The 19465-nt window shown below is 42.4% G+C and overlaps 1 protein-coding gene across 3 annotated transcripts in view; it reads right to left on the reverse strand.

The window, feature by feature from the left end:
* Positions 1 to 19465, reverse strand: part of LOC122805489 (phosphomethylethanolamine N-methyltransferase-like) — a 465550-nt gene that overhangs the window by 400362 nt on the left and 45723 nt on the right. For all 3 annotated transcript variants that reach the window (XM_044075678.1, XM_044075676.1, XM_044075677.1), the window contains exon 2: positions 19047 to 19224. In XM_044075678.1, coding sequence (XP_043931613.1) covers positions 19047 to 19219 — 173 coding nt within the window. In that variant the 5' untranslated portion in view covers positions 19220 to 19224. The remainder of the gene's footprint in view (positions 1 to 19046; positions 19225 to 19465) is intronic.

Here is a 19465-nt window from a genome sequence, read left to right on the forward strand (position 1 = left end):
ATTCTGACAGGGTTAGCTTTGACACTTTTCTTGCCAGTTTCTTGTCTAAATATGATATAAACAACTAAGAAACTTTTCTGACTGATTTAATTCCATCAACACAATGCTTAGCTACATAATAATGTCCATATGATGCAAGGAATACCCTCCCATCTTAGCGCAATTGGGAGACAAATGTGGGCAAACTGGTGAACTGATTTAATTTCTTTTCTCAGCTGCAACTTTAGGCAAGAAGATAGGATTGTTTCTCATGGGCAAACTCTTTTTGGAACTCTTAAGTATGCAGGACAGACAGACAAGCCTACAACTCTAAAATTCTCCTAGATGAACTGGCGGCTGCCAGGAAAGACTGGCTTTCAAGAAACAAATGTAAGATCGGCAGTAGCAGCAGGTTAAAAGACTGTTCTGTAAAATAAAAAGCACCCAAAGAAGAAGCAAAAGTACAGCTGTAAAAATTAAACTTACCTTAACAGTAGATGTTCGAATGATCACTGCTGTAGTAGCCTTAACTATATGGGTTATAACCTGCCAAGGATATAACAGCTGGCCAGCCTCCAAAACTTCAGGGCACCTTTCAAACACCCAAACTGTGTGGCAGATCAAACTGAGCTGACAAAAAGACAGGTTTGGGTGCAAAACCCTTCAGAACTTTCCTGCTAGTGAAGAGGGGGAGGCTAAGCACTGAAAGGATAAGATTAGGTACAACAAAAAATAAACGCCACACCCTGACGTAAAAACACACCAAACAACAAGGGGGATGGAGGAAGCTAGTGGCTACTGCTGTGATCATTTGAACATCTATTGTTATGGTAACTTTAACTTACCCATCTGTACTATGCTCATCAAACCGACGACTGCTACAGTAGACTTAGCTACATGGGTAGACTAATTAGCTAGGTAGTTAGGAGTACAATCTCACCAGTCAATTTTTCAGAAAGGAGGCAAGAGATCCACTTGAGCTCTCCACAGATGTATCAAATCTTGAAGACCCCCTGATCTACTTTCCATTCATGAGGATTTGCCCTGGTCCTGCAAAGCTTGTCTGATGCACAATTTTGCTCTGACGGAATATAGGATGCCTGTAGAGTGATATTGTGCTGTGACGCTATATCCCATGGCTAGCCTGCAAAAGGGGTACAGCCTAGTTCCTCCTTGCTTGATGATGTACCACATGACTGTAATATTGTCTGTAACCACTTGAAGAGTTCCCGGGGACAAAGATGGTTCAGAGAACTGAGTGCCTTGATCAAGGCATGCATCTCCTTGATATTTATATGCTTGCATCTGTCCTTTGTGTCCCCCCCCCTGCACCTTTATCCCTACTGAAACTGCTCCCCAAGCAAAGTTTGAAGCGTCTGTGGTGACTGACTGCTTTGGAGCAGGGAGGGAGAAGGGGAGACCTGCATTTAAGAATACCTGTTGTCTTCTCCAAAATATTTCTCTTCTGACAAACCCCATCACTGGGATTTGAAACAATAAAGGGTGTAGATGATGGGACCAAAAAGATTTCAGATACCACTGATTTTATTTCTCATATGGAGTCCTGCCAGGGGTATCATGAGAATCACAGATGCCATGATTCCCAAAATCCTGAGGTATTCCCTGACAGTGACCAAATTCTGAGGGGAAAACCTTAGAAAAGAGCCAGATAAAGATATTTTTGTTTCCTGTAGAGGAGACTATCTTTGAACTGAGGTGTCTAATTGACTTCACAGAAGCACAATCTTGTGTGAAGGAGTCAAAAAGGACTTTGCAATGTTCTCTTGGAATCCCAGCTTGAGTAAAGATCTCTCACCTAACACTTTGAAAAGACTCTGCAAAGATAAGCAGGTGATCTAAATATGGAAATATGTGGATAACCAGTAGCCTGCAATGAGCTATAAATGGACACTTTGTGAACACTCTTGGAGCAGTGGATAGTCCAAAGGGCAAGGCAGAGAACTGATAATGTAATCCAGACACACAAACCTTAAGAAACGTCTGAAGTCTGGATGACTATGAATGTGAGAGATAAGCATGTTTTAAAGTCTAGTGTTGGCCAGGAAACTTGAAAGCAGATGAAGAGGTAACAAACTGTGAAGTAACATAATTTTGAATGTGGTCACTATCAAAAATAGGTTTAGGAAAAAAAGATCCAGAACTAGTCTCAAAGCATTTTCTTTCTTTGATACTAGGAACATCCTTGAATAAAAACCCTTCCCCACTTGGGAAAGAAGAACTGGTTCTATCACTCTTGGGACCAGCATGTGATGAAGAACCAGTGGAAAAAAAGAGAGTCTGACCTGGAAGATAAGGCCCTGGAAAAGAGGCACTTCCTCCCACTCCCATCTTTAATCATGATGAATGATTTTCAGAACCCATTTGTCTGAAACAATCGTCTTCTAAATAGAAAATAGAGAGTCGGACTTTCTGGAAGAAAAAAATGGGTCACGGTGGGAGGGGGGGTCACAAGGTCTCCTGAACAGTCAAACTTGTTGGACTGTTCTTCATTTTGGTAGGTTTGAGACTTCTTTTTGGAACCCCCTTGGCATTTCTTCTTAAATATCAGTTTACCTGTACTTTGTTGGGATTGTTTATTCTGTTTTTTTTGCAAAAACTATATGAGGAGACAGAAAATCCCTTGAAAAACTTGAAAAAGGAGGGTTAAAAAACTTGAGAGATTCCCTGGATAAGTTTGCCCCTTTCATTACACTTTTAATCACCTCAGCAGAAGAGGGGCCACACACTAAATTTCTATCCAAGGGAGAATTTATCTCATTTTAACATCATCCAGGAGGTTCTGAGAATGCAGCCATGCAAATATCCACAAAATGGTACCAGTGGCCTTAGCCCTGGGCGAAGTATCAACAGAGTCATACACACGCTGTAAACAATGAGTAGTGACCTGTACAGTAGAAAAAAACTAAGTTATTTAAAGGAGATTTTTTCCTCGTCAGAAGAAATTGCAGATAAAACATTCCTCATAACTTTACAATTTGTCAGAACAAACTTTAGCATATGAGCCTAGCAATTCAAAATTCTGAAAATTAAAGCTGCAGAAGTATACACTTTTTTCTCATCCCTATCAATAATTCTCCCATCCTTATCAGAAAGAGTAGGATTGGAATTAACTAAGTTATGGCTGCTGGGTCAGATTTGGAAATAGTGTATAAAAAATTTAAAAGACTGAAGAACCTTATAAATCCTATCTACCTTTTTAGGTGCAGTTGGTTGACTACAGGAAAACTGCAGGCAGTAACACACAAACACACATCACATCTAAAGCAGACATAACAGGAGGAATGGGTGTAGATTCTGGAAAATCCTTCTGTAATAACTCATAGTATTTTCTGTGGGACTGAGAAATATCAGTATTCTCCCACTGAAGATACTGGCACATTCTAGCAATAGTCTAAGAGAAAGAGAAACCCTCACAACGAGAATCCCTGCATCTTCCTGTACAGATTCAGAATCTTGAATCTCTTCAGGAAAAGAGGAATCCCTCTTTCTTTTACCAGAAGCTACTTTACAAGAAGAAAAAAATGTTTTTTTATTCAGAGTTGTTTCTAACCATATTCTGTATAGTTTTTATAGTGGATATATATCATATGGGAGAATTAATGAAGTGGTACCTTTAAATGAATGAGCATAGTGGTGATGTCATGCATTTCAAACAGTATTTAAATGAATTCATTACGGAGTGTAATTTGATTCTGATGAAGTCCCCAGTTTAGGGGATGAAAGCGCTCAATCTGTATGTTTTTTTATGTGGAACAATAAAGACAGCTTGTACTGAAGAGATGGCTGACTACAAGTGATTTCTGCTGCTGACAGTGTTTGCTTTGGGATATTTTTCTTTGGTGTACTTTACAAGAAGGATCAACTGCCTACATTAAACCCTGAATTAGACCCAGTAAACTACTCCTATCCAATACATGCTTGGTTTTCAGTTTCTTTTTGACAGGAACAAATGTGGACAGCTATGTTAATAATGGTAGCAGCAACTTCCCCAGGGATGGGGACAGCATTCTGACACAACAGAGAAACCTTCTCTCCCTGGACAGACAAAAGTAGTTCTCCCTTTCCACTGAGGGGACCAAAACAGCTGCAAATGATGTGGCTAACGCCTGCTCCATAGTGGCTGTAGGTGCTACACCACTGGGTTCCAAGGTAGAAGACGAGTGATCTGAGGTACAGCAAACGGTCACAGCAGAGTGACCCACCTGTGGCTGAGGCAAACTGCTAGCCTACTATGTTGGCAAACGCTGTTTGTTTTTTGGTATTTGTGGCTAGAAGAGGGACCGACTGTGGGACCAGTAGTCTGTTCCATAGTCAAGCAGAAAATTGTGCCTTTTCCTGGGGAAGACAAGCAACAATTGCTGACAAACACTACCGCTCCACAAAAGTTACTTTTCTGAAAGAAAAACACAGTAAAAAGAACTTTAAAACACTATGTCAGCCCACAAAAGTAAAATAAACACAATTTCTCTACATAAATTTTTTTTCAATTACTTTACATCACTTTTAAACTGACAGAAAAAATGAGCACTCCATTTAAAGGTATGTTACACTCTCAAAACAGTGTGTTAAAACACCACACTCCTAACTTTAAAATAACTTTCGAGAAGAGGAAAAATCAACAAAATTAAGAAAATGGACCCCCCCCCCCCACAAACTGAACTAATCTGTGCAGCATAGGAAAGCACAAGCCGAATGTCAATCCCCGAAAATCTCAGAGGAGTATACTATTCAATAGTAGTAAAGCTCTAAAGATCTTCAAGCTGCCTAATAGTTTGGGCACATGGAAGGTGCCCTGAAGCTTTGGAAGCTGGGCAGCTATTATAATCTTGACAGGATATAACCCATACAGCTAAGGCTACTGCAGCAGTAATCAATATGTTGAACTTCACTTGACTGGTGAATGGAGAAGGAAAGTGCATTTCATAGAGGATATGTACATTTTTAAAATGCTAATAGTAAGGAATCTGCATGTCTATAAAAACTGGAAATCTTATGGTCAGCTGCAGATTTAGAGGTCTGTCCAGAAGAAGAGACCATTGTGCCCTAATGGTTAAGGTGTTTGCCTTACAAACACAAGGTGCAGGGTTTGAATCTCACAAGGGAAAATTGGCTAGGCTTAAAATGGCTCGCAAGGGCAGTTAGCCTAGTACTAACCTATGAACCTATGAACCTATGAAAACAGTCTTGTCAGTGTCAAAAGGCAACTATCAGGATGACAACGGCCTTGTGCATCTTGGCCTTCTAAAGAAATCAGAGAATAAGGAGAGATGGAGAAAAGGCACACAGGTGACCTATGGGCCATTTCTGGACAAGTACATCTTTGGGATATCCTCCTGAAAGAGAATTGAGGAAAAAAGATGTTGCTGCAGTTGGTATTGGTTAAGGATGCAAAGGGTTCACAGCCATGCTTCCCCTAGTGCAGAAACATGTTTATGAGAAAGCACTTGTGGGACATCAGCAAAAAGCAGATGAGCTTGCCTACTACCAAGCCGACTTCTCATGGGATGTGAAATGACTAACAAAGAGACAGCAACCAGTCACAAATGCCCATTCCCAAACTCGTATGAATACTTGACAAAGGGGACAGAAATAGGTTCCCACCGGCTTGCTGAAGAACCATATCTCAGCCACGGTAGGGGGGTAGATTTGAAATTCCCGCAAGGTGAGAAGGGCTTCCTTAATTTCCACAGTGTTCAAGAGTGTCAGATCCTGTTTCCATAATCATGTGCCCTTTCACAAATTCATCTTCTGTACAGTAAAGGAGAGTCACAGCTGGTATACAGACTTAAAAGGGTCACCCGGAGATAGGTTGGAATCATGTCTCCCTCATCTGAAATAATCCCTGCAGCTGTGGAAAGTTTTCATTGGCTAGTCTAAGGGCTCTAACAAGTGGCTCCGCTGAACCTTTAGATACCGCTACCCCATCCTTATATTGCAGTGGGCACTGTGTAAAGTCGTAGGTCCAACTCCCTCAGATGAACAGCTGCAGGAAAAGATTAGTTTTGCAGAATATGAAGCACAACTGACTGAATGGACAGAAATCTAAGGAAAGAAACACGCACCACGCCTGAGTGTCGCCTCGCATCTGATGAATGTAATGAACTACAATGGCATCAGCTGGGAACTTTGATGTATTCACTACTGTGCCTACTGACTGGAACAGCAGCAGCATGTACTCTCTTGAGGCATTGAGACTATCCACTGTGGTGGGGGGGAGGGGGCACTAGAAGCCAGCTGTCTAGATAAGAAAAACCTGTGTTCCTTGTATCCTTAAGTATGCTCTTGTAACTGCCATGTATTTGTGTGTAACATTTTGGGAACCAAGACTGATGTGCAGATAAGCACGTTGGTGGTCCAAACAGCACATCCAGTATCCTCCCTGCACACAGGAAAGAATGAATTGCTCTGTGACCACATGGATGCACTCATTTTGGGATGAACTGATTTAAGTTGTTCAAGGGGAGAACTGGCCCTTCTTGAGTGCCAAAGAGAACCCTGAAAAAAAAAGCCTAGACCCTACAGACACTGTTGCCTTCTCAAGTGCTTCTTTTTATAAGCCTTAGGACCTCCTTTCATGCAGCAGATTATAAAGGACATCTGCTTTCTAATGAGTCAGAGAAATGGAATTCAGATGACTTGAGGCTGCATAAATTAGATCCTTATTGATCAGCTCCATGGAGTGACGCCCCAAGGCTTCTCTTCTTTTTCCAATATACAAATGTATCCACTTTGGGGAGGAAAGGGGGGTACTCCTTGGTGAACTTCCTTTTTTAAAAACTTTAAATGTATGAAGTGTCAACTGGAGGAAAACTATAGGTGATACCGAATTGCTTTTGGAGCTATTTCTCCTTTATATAAAAAGTACCAATCTGTAGCTCCTCTCCCAGTCAACAATCAATTTAGAATTCCTACAGATCACTAAGATGCACTACTCTGTTGTCTCCTAAATAGAACTTGTAATACTTTAACACTACAATAAAAATAACTACTCCAGTCAAGCAAGAAATAATAATAAGGAAAGGCAAGCGTCCACTCTGGTGGACCCCAGCCATAAACAAACTCTACAACAAAAGGAGGAAGCTACTACAAGATAGAGCAAAATCCTTAAAAGGTAAGACACCCTTGATCACTATAAGTAAAAAACTAAGAGCTCTCATAAAATCATCCAAAGCAAATTTTGAGAGAAAAATAGCTAAAGACTCAAAAGACAATCATAAGGCCTTCTTTAGCTATGTTAGAAACCTGGGAGGAAACTCCCAGATATGCTCAGAACTAGTTCAAAATGATGTGAAGATTACTGATCCTACAGACATTGCCAATATACTGGCTGACAGGTTCAGTGCAAACTTCTCCCCCCCCCCAAAAGGAGAGATATCTATACCAAGCGATTGCAGCCCCCAAACATCTCCAACGCCCAAGTGAGAACTGCTCTCTCCAAAGCAAAAAACACAGCATCCATGGGACCTGATGGTGTCCCCGGCTGTGTGCTCCACGAACTCAACGAGGAATTAAACCCACAGCTAGGACAGCTGTTTAATCATAGTCTTACCTCTGGATACGTACCCAGGAGTGGCGACTGCAACTGTGGTCCCACTTCACAAAGGCGGTGCCTCCACCGACCCTGGAAATTACCGGCCCATTAGCTTGACAAGCCTTATCTGCAAAGCCATGGAGAGGATCATAATGGACCTCATAAATAAAGACATAGGGAATTTGCAGACTTTGGATCCATCCCAGTTTGGCTTTGTCAAAGGCAGATCATGCCTTCTAAACTTGGTTGACTTTTTCGAAACAGTCACCAAAGCCATTGATGAGGGAAAGGCAGTCCATACAGCCTACCTCGATCTGGCGAAGGCCTTTGATACAATACCCCACTCGGGTATCACTGAAAAACTCATCAGCTTAAATGTTAATCCATACATCACAAGATGGGTTGCAAACTGGCTGAGTGACAGAACCCACAGGGTCAGAGTTACTGGCGCCATGTCAGACTCAAAGCCTGTCACAAGTGGTGTACCACAGGGCTCAGTCCTGGGCCCACTCTTGTTTGGCATCTACTTTTCCGAGTACAAGCAAACACAGGAGGGTTATGGCTGACAAAGTTTGCAGATGACTGCAAACTGGGCCATAGTAGAAAACACATCTGACACAGATATCCTTCAGAAGGGTCTCACAGAAACGGATAACTGGTGCCAGAGCCATGGCCTAAAGTTAAATGCCAAAAAATGCATAGTCATACCCTTCGGGAAAAACAAGGTTACCCCTAGCTACCAAATAGGTGGCAATCCACTGAGTACAGAAGAAGTTATCAGGGACCTGGGGACCCAGGTTGATAGTAGTCTGTCATTCGACACCCATGTAGCTAAAGTAGTTAGGAAGACCTTCTACATTGCCCACCTTATCATGAAGGGATTCTCATCTAGATCAAGGGAGGTCATAGTCCCCTATACTCATCACTCATCAGACCAATGATTGAGTACAATGCCCCATTCGGAATGTATCTGACCCGACACTTGCAGCAGCTGGAGAGGCCACAAAAGTTCCTCACCAAAAGGATAAAGGGTCTCAAACATCTGTCCTATGCTGCCCGACTGAAAGAACTCCAGCTCTATTCAGTCGCCACGCTTGCTCAGAGGTGACCTTTGCCTAACATACAAGGCCATGTCAAACCCAGATTTGATGAATATGCTTCACCTCAAAAATCTAGATCCGTCAGAGCCACAAGGGCGGAGACGTAAACCTCGACACGGCTATTAATAGGACGTGCTGGAGGGATAGATTCATCACCCAAAGACTCCCTATGCTGTGGAATAAAATCCCGGTATATGTGAGGCAGAGCACCTCGCTGGCCTTGTTCAAGAGAAATCTTGACCAATGGATGGGAGATCGCAGATATACCCCAGGGATTACCTCAGTGTCACTGCTCAACAGAGGCACAGCAAAATAATGGGTATAGTTCCCCATACTAAAGGGGTGGCGTAAGCCACAAAACTATGGGCTAGGCTTGTAAATGCCCTCGGGCAGATAGCCTAGTATGAACCTATGAACCTATGAACCTATAAAGAATGCAACCCAAGAAATGTATCTTTCCTACACAACAGTCTGTCCAATCACAGATGATGTTCCAATGAGTTTTTTTTTTTCATATGAAAACTTTGAAATGAACATCTACTCACTAGTGGGCATTGCTAGTATATCAGAGTGTGTTGCCTCCTCCTACTGCCAGGATGGGTGAGTGGGTTGGGAACAGCCACTCAGACATATCCTCTCTGACCCAGTGTCTCCACAAGCCGTGCCATTAATCAAATATGGGTTACATGAACTACAGCCAGGGTTTCATCCCCCTACACCACGGGGCTGGCACAATACGAGTCCATTCTTACAGATTTTGTTGGAAAATCGGAGCTGTCAATGATTATACCTGCAATATAATGCATGCTCTCTTTTGTTTAAAATATTATAGAAAAAAATAAGTAAACTGACTGATTTATATAATTCTCCTGCAACTTTAGGCATAAAAGAGGAACTGTTTCTTTTAGACACTCTGCCATTGTGAAAAACAAGATGAGGAGGAGAATTCACAGATAAGGTTCAAAGCTCTGAAATTCTCCTTGATGAAGTAATGACAAGAAAAGAGTCCTCCAAGTGTCAAATTTAAGATCTGCCACAGCAGTAAGGTCAAATGGAATCATAGTCAAACCTAGTGTAAAACAGAGGTCCCAAGGAGGAATGGGGGTGGGGTAACAGAAGAGAAGTACCTTTCATAAAGATTTTACAAAGCCTCAAAGTGGCCAAGGACAAGAAATTAACACCTTAGTGAAATATAAGAAAAGGCTTTCAAGTTAAAATTAAGATCCAAGTCAAATATATGGGATAAACAGTCAAGAATGCTTGGCACCAGGGCTGTGTGTGGGTCTAAGTCTTAGGTTGCAGCCCACAGGGAGAAAAGCATACATTTGCTCTTGTAGGTACTTCTTATGTTTAGTATCTGAGAAGTGAGGATTTAACTACCATATTCAGATATGACAGGTCTCTACTCATCAAAAGAAGGAAAAATCAAGCAGTTAAATGCAGCGAACAAAGGTAAAGAGACTACTGATGACATACCAGGTTACTCAAAGCCTCAGAAAGAAAGGCGGCAACAGAATGTGAGGCCACTGGAGGGGAAGAGTACAACTGGTAGGGTCAAATACACATGTTACTAAGTCTGTGGTCTGTGCAACCTGACCTTCAACAAGAAGTCTGAATAAGGGGAAATGGGGGGAGGTGTACGTGAGACCTGGAGGTATGATATTTCTGGACAAGTGCATCCCTGGGACATCCTCCTAATAAGCTGATGCATTTCATATTAATTGGAAATTAGAAGAGGTTGCACCAAGGCTTTCCCCATCAGCAGAACAGGTGATAAACCTACTGAGGGCTGGCAGACCAGTCACAGGACAGAAGTACGCAACAACTAAGTCAGACTGCTAAGAACTTGGCTTCTCCTGGGATGTCACTTCCATGAGAAGATGAATGGGTGCAAAATATCCTTCCAAACTCACATTATCTTGACAAAGGGGACAAGAACAGGTTCCTCCCTGTTTACTGATATACCAAACTGCATCTCATAAAGGTTGAGGACTTAAAAACATTGTGGTAAAGCTTCCTCCAACAACAGAATAGACTTTGTGCTGCTGACAGGTTGGAAAGCCACTCAGAGGGCATCAGCAGGCAACACCTGAGCTGGATCACTAAGGAACTGGCTTCTTCTAGGATGTGACTAAGAATGATAAGGTTACTGGTGGTAAAGGCCCAGATCCAAACTCTTACAGCATCCCAGGATTCCTCTCAGTCTGTTGATAAAACAAATCACAGCCATGTTGTCAGTATGAATGGCAATGGTATCTGGGGAAGAGGATGAGAGTCATACTACTCATGCAATGTGAGAAACACAGCTGTCATTTCCAGGACAAGTATGTATAAACAAGTAATAAGTGTGTGATCATGTCCCTTGGACTGCCTACTCATGAAAATGCCCCCCTACCTTAAAGCAGAAGCATTCTTAATAAATGCCTCTGTGGAACTTGAGGCTTGAAAAGGTCTGCCCAAAGGCATGATGCACATGTGGATATACCGCTTGATGCAGACTTTGCAGTAGAGAAAATCTGAGTTGTAGGCAGTAACAAGTTTACAGAATTAATTTTAATACTGGGCTCACAGTTTTGTAACAAATTTAACCACAAACCAAAAAATTAGTCTGGCTCCATTTTTCAGGTATGTGAATATTATAGCACAGTAAAAGATATCTGACTAGGAAGGATTTCATAACACATTATAAGAAAATAAGAGATGCTCATCAGCCTTGGAAAGTTTCAGGTATTGAGCTTTTATAATATTTGTTAGCTCTAGTGCTGATATTACCAAGGATGGACCTCTTTATCCCAGAGCTCTGGTTAAAAACACAAGTTATGAGAGTAAAAACAATTCTAAGGCAAAGGATGTTCACATACCAAACAAAATTATTGTATTACACAGCAAATCATCTAATGAACTCTACAATGTCTGTTGGAAAGGTAATGTGATGACAAGTATACTTACCGGTAACCATTTGAAATGTTGGGACTAGTGAGTCATGTAATGTTGAGACTGAATGACAGAAAAAACAAACTTACAAATACTTAGTCTGAGAAGGCCATTTCTCAGAATATTCCTTTGTCCCTGAGGTATGGCGGAGTTAGTAAACAGAAGTTTGGGTGAGCCCCCCCCCATCGAGGGCACAGGGTAGCTTGCCATCCTGCAGAACAGAATTTTAAAGAAGAGTGATGTTCGATAATCACTCTTCTGAATTTTCAGTGTTTTTTTGCTACATATCAGCACTTGGTGTTAAGAGTGCCAACATTTCAAAAGGCAGACATATTTACCTTATGATACTGTAGGAACACTGCAACTTAGGAACAATACTAGTCAAGAGATCACAGGGACTATAAGAGGCCCAGCCATAAACAGTTTTAAACAGACACATTTAAATGTTTTTGTCACCCTTTACATGTACTTAATAGTGCCCATAACCTCACAAATCAAGCAGTGACATACATAAAAACGCTAGTGTAAATTTATATCTATCCATCAAGATTAGCATTAAAGACAGACAAAGTGGTACTTTGCTTCACCTGTAGTGGTGGTAACTTGTCCCAGAAGCTAGGAATGTGCTGAGTTAGGAAACTATCCCTTCAGTGGAAAATGTATTCACTACTGTAAATTTAGGACCTTAGTACATTTGTTTGTAGAGCCATTTGTTTTGCAAAGAAATAAGAGGTCAATTAGGATCTGGATTTTCATGACTCGAAAAGCAAGACACTGGTTACCTCACAGCAACCAATGGGCTATTGTGCTAATCTATCCAGATAACTGAATGATTTATGACCTCTGTTTTTTTTAATTAAAATCATTAGTGCTTTTCCAGTTATGTGATATGTTTGGAAATGTACATACAAATGGGGCTATAGTATTCAATGATGGGTCTAATAAGGAAAAAGCACAGTATTAAGATAAACTATCTGGATCTTGAAGATATTCCCTTGGAATTTAACTAGGCCAGAATGAAGGATTTCCAGACTATGGTAGAAAAAGTATGGTTGATGAGGAAGAAAGATCAAGTCAATACATGTGAGACTGTTTGTTTAGCAAATGGACATCAGTGTTTATGTGATAAAATCTGAAATAATTTAAATTCAAAATCTCTAAACAGTTAAAGTAAAAGAAAAAACAGTAAGCACACTGACAGGTTTGAACAGTGTTTATGGTCATTTGGGAGTAACAGCCAAGTAATGGGGCAATAGAATAGCTGGGGAGGGGGGCTAGTCCATTCCCCTTCCATGGGGCCCCATTTAACCACGATCTGGCTCTGATATTAGTCTCTAGGTTTGTTTTCCACAGGCCATACATGAATTTCATTCCATCTATAATGAAAATATTCTGGGTTCAAAAATGTAGTGGATATCATAAGAAGGCCATCCTGTACAGCCAAGTAGATAACCTTATGACAGCTGCCCACAAAACTGAAGAGGGTGGAAAGATACAGTTACACTGCCAGTTGTCAGCTGCAAAGACCAGAAAACCAACATGACTGCAGAATCGTGGACATTTTGGTTTTAAGTGTGACTGCATGGTCAGCACAGGAAAGTTTCCTACACAACAGAAGATGGGGGAATTCCTATCCCCTGAAATTAAGCCATCAAAAAAGTCACTGTTCCACAATTAACCAAATCTCCATAGTTCAGCCTGGCTCCATAGTGCAGAGACATGGCACCCTGACTGTGACCCAGGTGACCATAGTTCAATTAGCATCCCTAGCACTGGAGGAGCATAAAGAAGGATAATAACAAAAAACTTAAGTGTTGCCGTCCACCAACAGGTTGTTTAAGGACACGTATTTACAGTTAGTTGCAAAAGAGAAAATTACAGTTTTGTACCTACCATAAATGTAGATGTTCGAAGATCCACATTGCTGCAGTCCTTACATATGGGTAGTCCGCTGTCCTCGGTCGGCCCGAATACCAAAGTATTAGGCTGACGTCGGTCAAGGCGCTTAAAACTGACATCAGGACGTCAGGGTACAAAAGCGCATGACCAACGTCATTTCCTCAGTCTTTTCTTGCCCCAGATGTCAGAAGGCCCTAACAAGAAAGGTCAAAGCCAAAAACCAGCAAAACCTAACCAACCACCCGTGCACTAACCATATTTACAATATGTACAACACAAACCACACCACCACCTTCAACAACAGAGGGGAAGGAGGGAGGATAAATTGGACTGCAGCAATGTGGATCTTCGAACATCTACATTTATGGTAGGTACAAAACTGTACTATGTTCTTCATCTCACATTGCTGCAGTCCTTACATATGGGTAGAATCCCAAAGCAGAGGTAAGGGAGGATGGCAAAACTATAAAGCATTAGGAGCTGCCAACATGCCCTGTAAAATTGCAGTGGCAAATCCAGCCCTAGATTTGGAGTAAAGTGGAAGGTGGTAATGCTTAGAGAAAGTATGCACTGAACTCCAAGTAGCTGCTTCCAAAATATCTTTAGTAGCCACCCCTTAAAAAGCTGTAGAAGTGGCAGTAGCCCTAGTGGAATGAGGCCTAATCCCAGCTGGAATCTCCTTACCATGATGGGAATAACAGAAAGCAATACAAAAAACAATCCACTTAGAAATAGTTTGTTTTGAAACAGGTTTGCCCTGAGAACCCAAAGCAAAAGAAACAAACAACTGCTGAGACTGCCTGAACCCTTTAGTTCTGCTCAAATAATATCGCAACTGTCTGTGTATATCCAAAGTGTGCAAAATCCTTTCCCCTTTATTTTGGGGGTTTGCATAAAAAGTAGGCAAATGAATAGTCTGGTTTAAAGCCACACTAGAAACCACTTTAGGCATAAAAGAAGGGTTAGTACGCAAAGACACCCTATCCTTGTGGAAAATTAAGAAAGGCTCAACTGCCATAAGGGCCTGTAATTCAGAAACCCTTCTCGCAGAGGTAATGGCCAACAAAAAAGCAGTCTTCCATGATAAATATTTCAACTCTGCCGATGCTGCAGGCTCAAAGGTTGTAGAGTGAGTTTCTCCAACACAAAATTGAGATCCCAAGCAGGAGTAGGAGCTCTACGTGGGGGTCTTATATTCTTTGCCCCTCTAAGGAATTGCTTAAACAAAGGCTGAGAAAATAATGGTGGGTCACAGTCATAGTGAGCAGAAATTGCTGCAGCATGAACCTTTATAGAGGAGAAGGACAAACCTTTGTCCAATAACTCAGTAAGGTATTGAAGCGCAACACTTAAATTAGGTTTAGAAACATCAAAGTCCTTTGCTGAACTCCAAAATAAAAATCTCCTCCATTTATCTGCGTAAACTTTCCTTGTACTAGGCCTTCTGGCCTCCAAAATAACATTCAAAACTTGTTGTGGAAACTGAGACCCTCCAGGGTTTAAAACAGAATATGCCAGGCTGTCAGATGTAGAGAATGAAGTTTGACATTGAGTAAATGACTGTTCTCCTGAGACAGCAGGTGAGGAATCGAAGGCAAAGGCCATGGAGGCTCCTGTACCAGACATCTCAGTAATGGGTACCAGTGCTGTCGAGGCCAATCTGGAGCTATTAAAATCATGTTTGGCTTGTCCTGTCTGACCTTCAGCAGTACCTTTGGGAGGAGAGGCAGAGGTGGAAAGGCATACACGTGAAGATTGCTCCAATTGAATGAGAGAGCATCCACTTTCCAAGCTGTGGGATGAAACCTTTTTGTGCAAAACTTTGGCAGCTGGTAATTTAGTGGAGAAGCGAACAGATCTATGTCTGGAGTTCCCCATAACACTGTCAATCTCTGAAATACATGAGGATCCAATTTCCACTCGTGGGGATCCATAATTCGTCTGCTCAACACATCTGCTAACGAGTTCTGTGCTCCTGGCAGAAACCTTGCCTGAAGATTTAGCTGTAAACTGAGAGCAGTCTCCCACAAAATCATTGCTTGTCTGCATAGAGGATAAGAATCGTTCCCCTTGCTTGTTGATGTACCACATGACAGTTGTGTTGTCTGTTTGAATCAACACCTGCCCTGGAAGAAGTAAATCCTTGAAAGCTATCAATGCAAATTGGACTGCTAACATCTCCTTCAAGTTGATATGTAGATGTTGAAGTCTGGCAGGCCACGTGTCTTGTACCCATTTTCCATTTAGATGAGCTCCCCAAGCTTTGTCTGAGGCATCTGTCGTTAAAATCTGACTCGCCTCTGGCCGGGTCACAGAGAGTCCCTTGTTTAGGTGACATTCCTGAGCCCACCACAAAAATTCCTTCTGAATGCAAGGTATTATCTGAATGACAGTGTCCAAATCTTGGCAGTGCTGAGTCCATACATTCTTGAGATACCATTGTAACTTCCTCATATGCAGTTTGGCATTGGGAAGTACCAGAATACAAGATGCCATGAACCCCAAGGCTTGAAGGACTGTCCTTGCAGTCAGCCTGGACTGACGAGACAACTGGTGGAAGTAAAGCGAAAGATTCTTTTGTTTGTCCGGGGTCAAAAAGGCCATCTGGGATGCTGTATTCAGTCTCACACCCAGAAAGCACATGTCCTGAGAGGGTACTAGACTGGACTTTATTTCGTTCACAGAATACCCCAGGCATCTTAACACTGCCATCACATACTGTAAATGATGAAGAAGTTCGTCCTTTTCTTGGGCCAGAATCAGGCAATCGTCCAAATAAGGATAGATCTGTATTCCTCTTAGCCTGAAGAAAGCTACCACTGGAGCCAGAACCTTCGTGAACACTCTGGGCGCAGTAGATAAGCCAAAGGGCAATGCAGAGAACTGATAATGTGAAGTCCCAGCCCGAAAACGCAGATACTTCCTGCAACTGGGCCTGATAGGAACATGAAGGTAAGCCTCCTTGAGATCCAGAGTCACCATCCAGTGATCTTTGCCCAGCAGAGGTAAAAGCTGTTGTAACGTCAACATTTTGAACTTGGGAATGTCCAGATATGTGTTGAGGATAGATAAATCCAAAATTGGTCTCCACGTGTTTCCTTTCTTTGGTACTAGAAACAGGCGAGAATAGAATCCTAGGCCCACTTCTGGCAGAGGGACCGGTTGTATGGCCCCTATTTGAAGTAATAGAGAAATTTGTTTGAGCCCCTAGTCTTTGCTGAGGAGGAACGTCCGGCATGCCTTTGAAAGGAGGCAAGGTATGGAAATAAAACTTGTAACCCTGGTGTATGATATCCAATACCCATTTGTCTTGGGTAATCAACATCCAATTTTCCTTGAAGAGTGCTAACCTTCCTCCCAAAGGTGCTGCCAGGCAAGAAGGATCTGGCAGCTGAAAAAGTAGGTCATTGGGCCTGTTTACGAAAGGACTGGCCCCTGCCCTCACCAAGATTGTGCAGGTGAACTCCCTGTTCTAGGCCTGAAAGAACTCTGAGCTCTGCCCCTACCACGTCTAGATCTACCCCTAGACTGAGAATCATAAGAAGGATACGTCCACCCCTTAGCAGGCCAATTCCTACTAAACTTGGAGGCTGAACTTGCAAAAATCTTTAACAGCCTGCATAGACTTAGCCTTGTCTTCCATTTTCTTCAAGACTGACTCCACAGGTGAACCAAACAACACATCAGACTGCAAAGGAGCATCCAAAATCCTTGTCTTAACATGGTCAGATAAATTCTGATCCTTCAGCCAGGCGTGCCTGCGAAGAACTGAGCCAGTGGCAGCCACCCTAGACGAGGCCTGCACAGCATCAAAACCACACTGTAATGAATGCTTACCCACCTGTTCAGAGACATGCACCAAATCTTGTAATTCTTTACACTCAATACCTTCCGCCAGAGCATCCACCTTAGACTTCAATTGAGAAAGAAGAAAGTTTTGATATTTCAACATATGAAACTGGCAATTCAAAGCCCTCATAGCTAAGGTAGAAGATGTATAGACCTTCTTTCCCCATCTATCCAAAGCTCTGGCTTCTTTATCTAGAGGAACCGGATTTTTCACAACAGAGGCCTTGACACCCTTAGGTCCCTGACTAATAGTTTCTGGGTCCGCCCTAGGACTCTTATAAAGATATTTATGAGCCTCAGGCACCCTGTAATACCTATCCGGTTTAACAGGAGCAGGAGGCAGAGAATCAGGATTAAGTGAAGCCTCTGCAAACACATCTTCCACAACATCCAGAACAGGGGGTATAGCCAAGGGCCTATGCTGGGGTAACAGCAAAAACTCTCTAAGCCTTTTCCTAGAATCAGAGAAGTCCTGACCTTCCCACTTAAAATGTTCCCTCATAGAATGAAGTGTCTCTGAAAAAGAAAAATCCTCTGGAGGAGAAGCAGAAGGAGTGGAATCATCTGCATCAGAATCAGAATAAGGAGAGTACTCCTGCAAGTCTTCAGCTGAAGACTCTGAAACATCCGAAGCCTGCTCAAAACTTCCCAACTCTGGCTCCACCCTAGGCCTCTTATCAGGAGAGGGCAAAGAACCTCTAATCAGAGTAATCAAATCTTCTGCCATTTTAAGCATGTGCTTCTTAGGCACAGACCCTGCTGAACTAGGAGTGACACCAACAGAAGCTAAAACTGGCCTGCCTCTGGAAGAAGCCTTGGAAACAGAAGGAGAAGGCCTAACCACCCTAGGAAGGGAGGGGATTACAGTAACTTGAGAAGCCCCTTCAGCCTGACCTGCCTCCTGAGAGACCACCTCCTGCAAAATCAAAGTCTCCCCCTGAGACTCCAGAGAAGTCTCCGTCGGAACCACCGGTTCCACTGAAGCCTCTAAAGAACCGGCGTCCGGAACGGACGACTCATCTTGCCTGGGTTTAACTGCTTTGTCTTTGCGCTTCTTCGCAGAAGCGGGCGCCGGAGAATCCGACGGCATATTATAATTGCACTGCTTCCCAAAGACCAGCCTAGCACAATCTAACCTTCGCTTAATAGTGCGTTTATTAAACCTAGCACAAAAGCGACACCCAACAACGTCGTGCTCAGGCCCCAAACAAGGAATACACAAAGAATGATAATCCCTATGTGGTATCTGTTTCCCACAAGAAATACAGTTATTCACTTTTTCTGACATCTGGTAAAACACTGAGGCAAGAAAAAACCAAAATATTCCCCAACGGGGTACTTAGCCAACTTGGATTCGGTCTGAAACTCCGAATTCGAAAAATTTCAGAACGCCGAACGGCACTTGCAACGCTGCTTCTGCATCGGACCATGCGGCAAAAAAGACTGAGGAAATGACGTCGGTCATGCGCTTTTGTACCCTGACGTCCTGATGTCAGTTTTAAGCGCCTTGACCGACGTCAGCCTAATACTTTGGTATTCGGGCCGACCGAGGACAGCGGACTACCCATATGTAAGGACTGCAGCAATGTGAGATGAAGAACATCAATGTGATTATAGTATGTCATTTTTCCCCAGTCAGCTTGGATATGTAAAACATACTCTCTGTCCCGTAAATCTAGCTACATCAAGTAACTTATTTGTCACTTTATGAATAAATAAAATAAGTTGTCTACCCAATGCCAGCACCAAGCTCTAAGATGGTCTTTCCGTCAATGTCTGGCAACATATCAATGATTTCTGGTTGCTCCTCAACAGCAATTATCTGAGCATGAGAATCGAGCATCATCTCTTCAATAGTGGCTGCTTTTGAGTGCTCTGCCCAGTATTTCCGCATGGAACTCCGCATTGGTGCTGTGAATTACAAACAGAAAATTCAGGTACAATTTCGGAAGTTAGTGACATTAAATTTCTCGTACAAGTTAATTAATTTCATTCAGTATGCAGAGACAAAAAACGTATTCACTCTATGTGTAGCATGCAACAATCTGTACCTGTAACTGGATGGACTGGCACTTTCTCAAATGGGCAGATTTGGCTGTGCCCACTGGAAAAAATATGCTCATCAAAAATAACTAAAACAATCAGTGAAATG

This window comes from Protopterus annectens, chromosome 6.part1, assembly GCF_019279795.1.
Source record: "Protopterus annectens isolate FY-2018-M chromosome 6.part1, PAN1.0, whole genome shotgun sequence".
Taxonomy (NCBI): Eukaryota; Metazoa; Chordata; order Ceratodontiformes; family Protopteridae; genus Protopterus; species Protopterus annectens.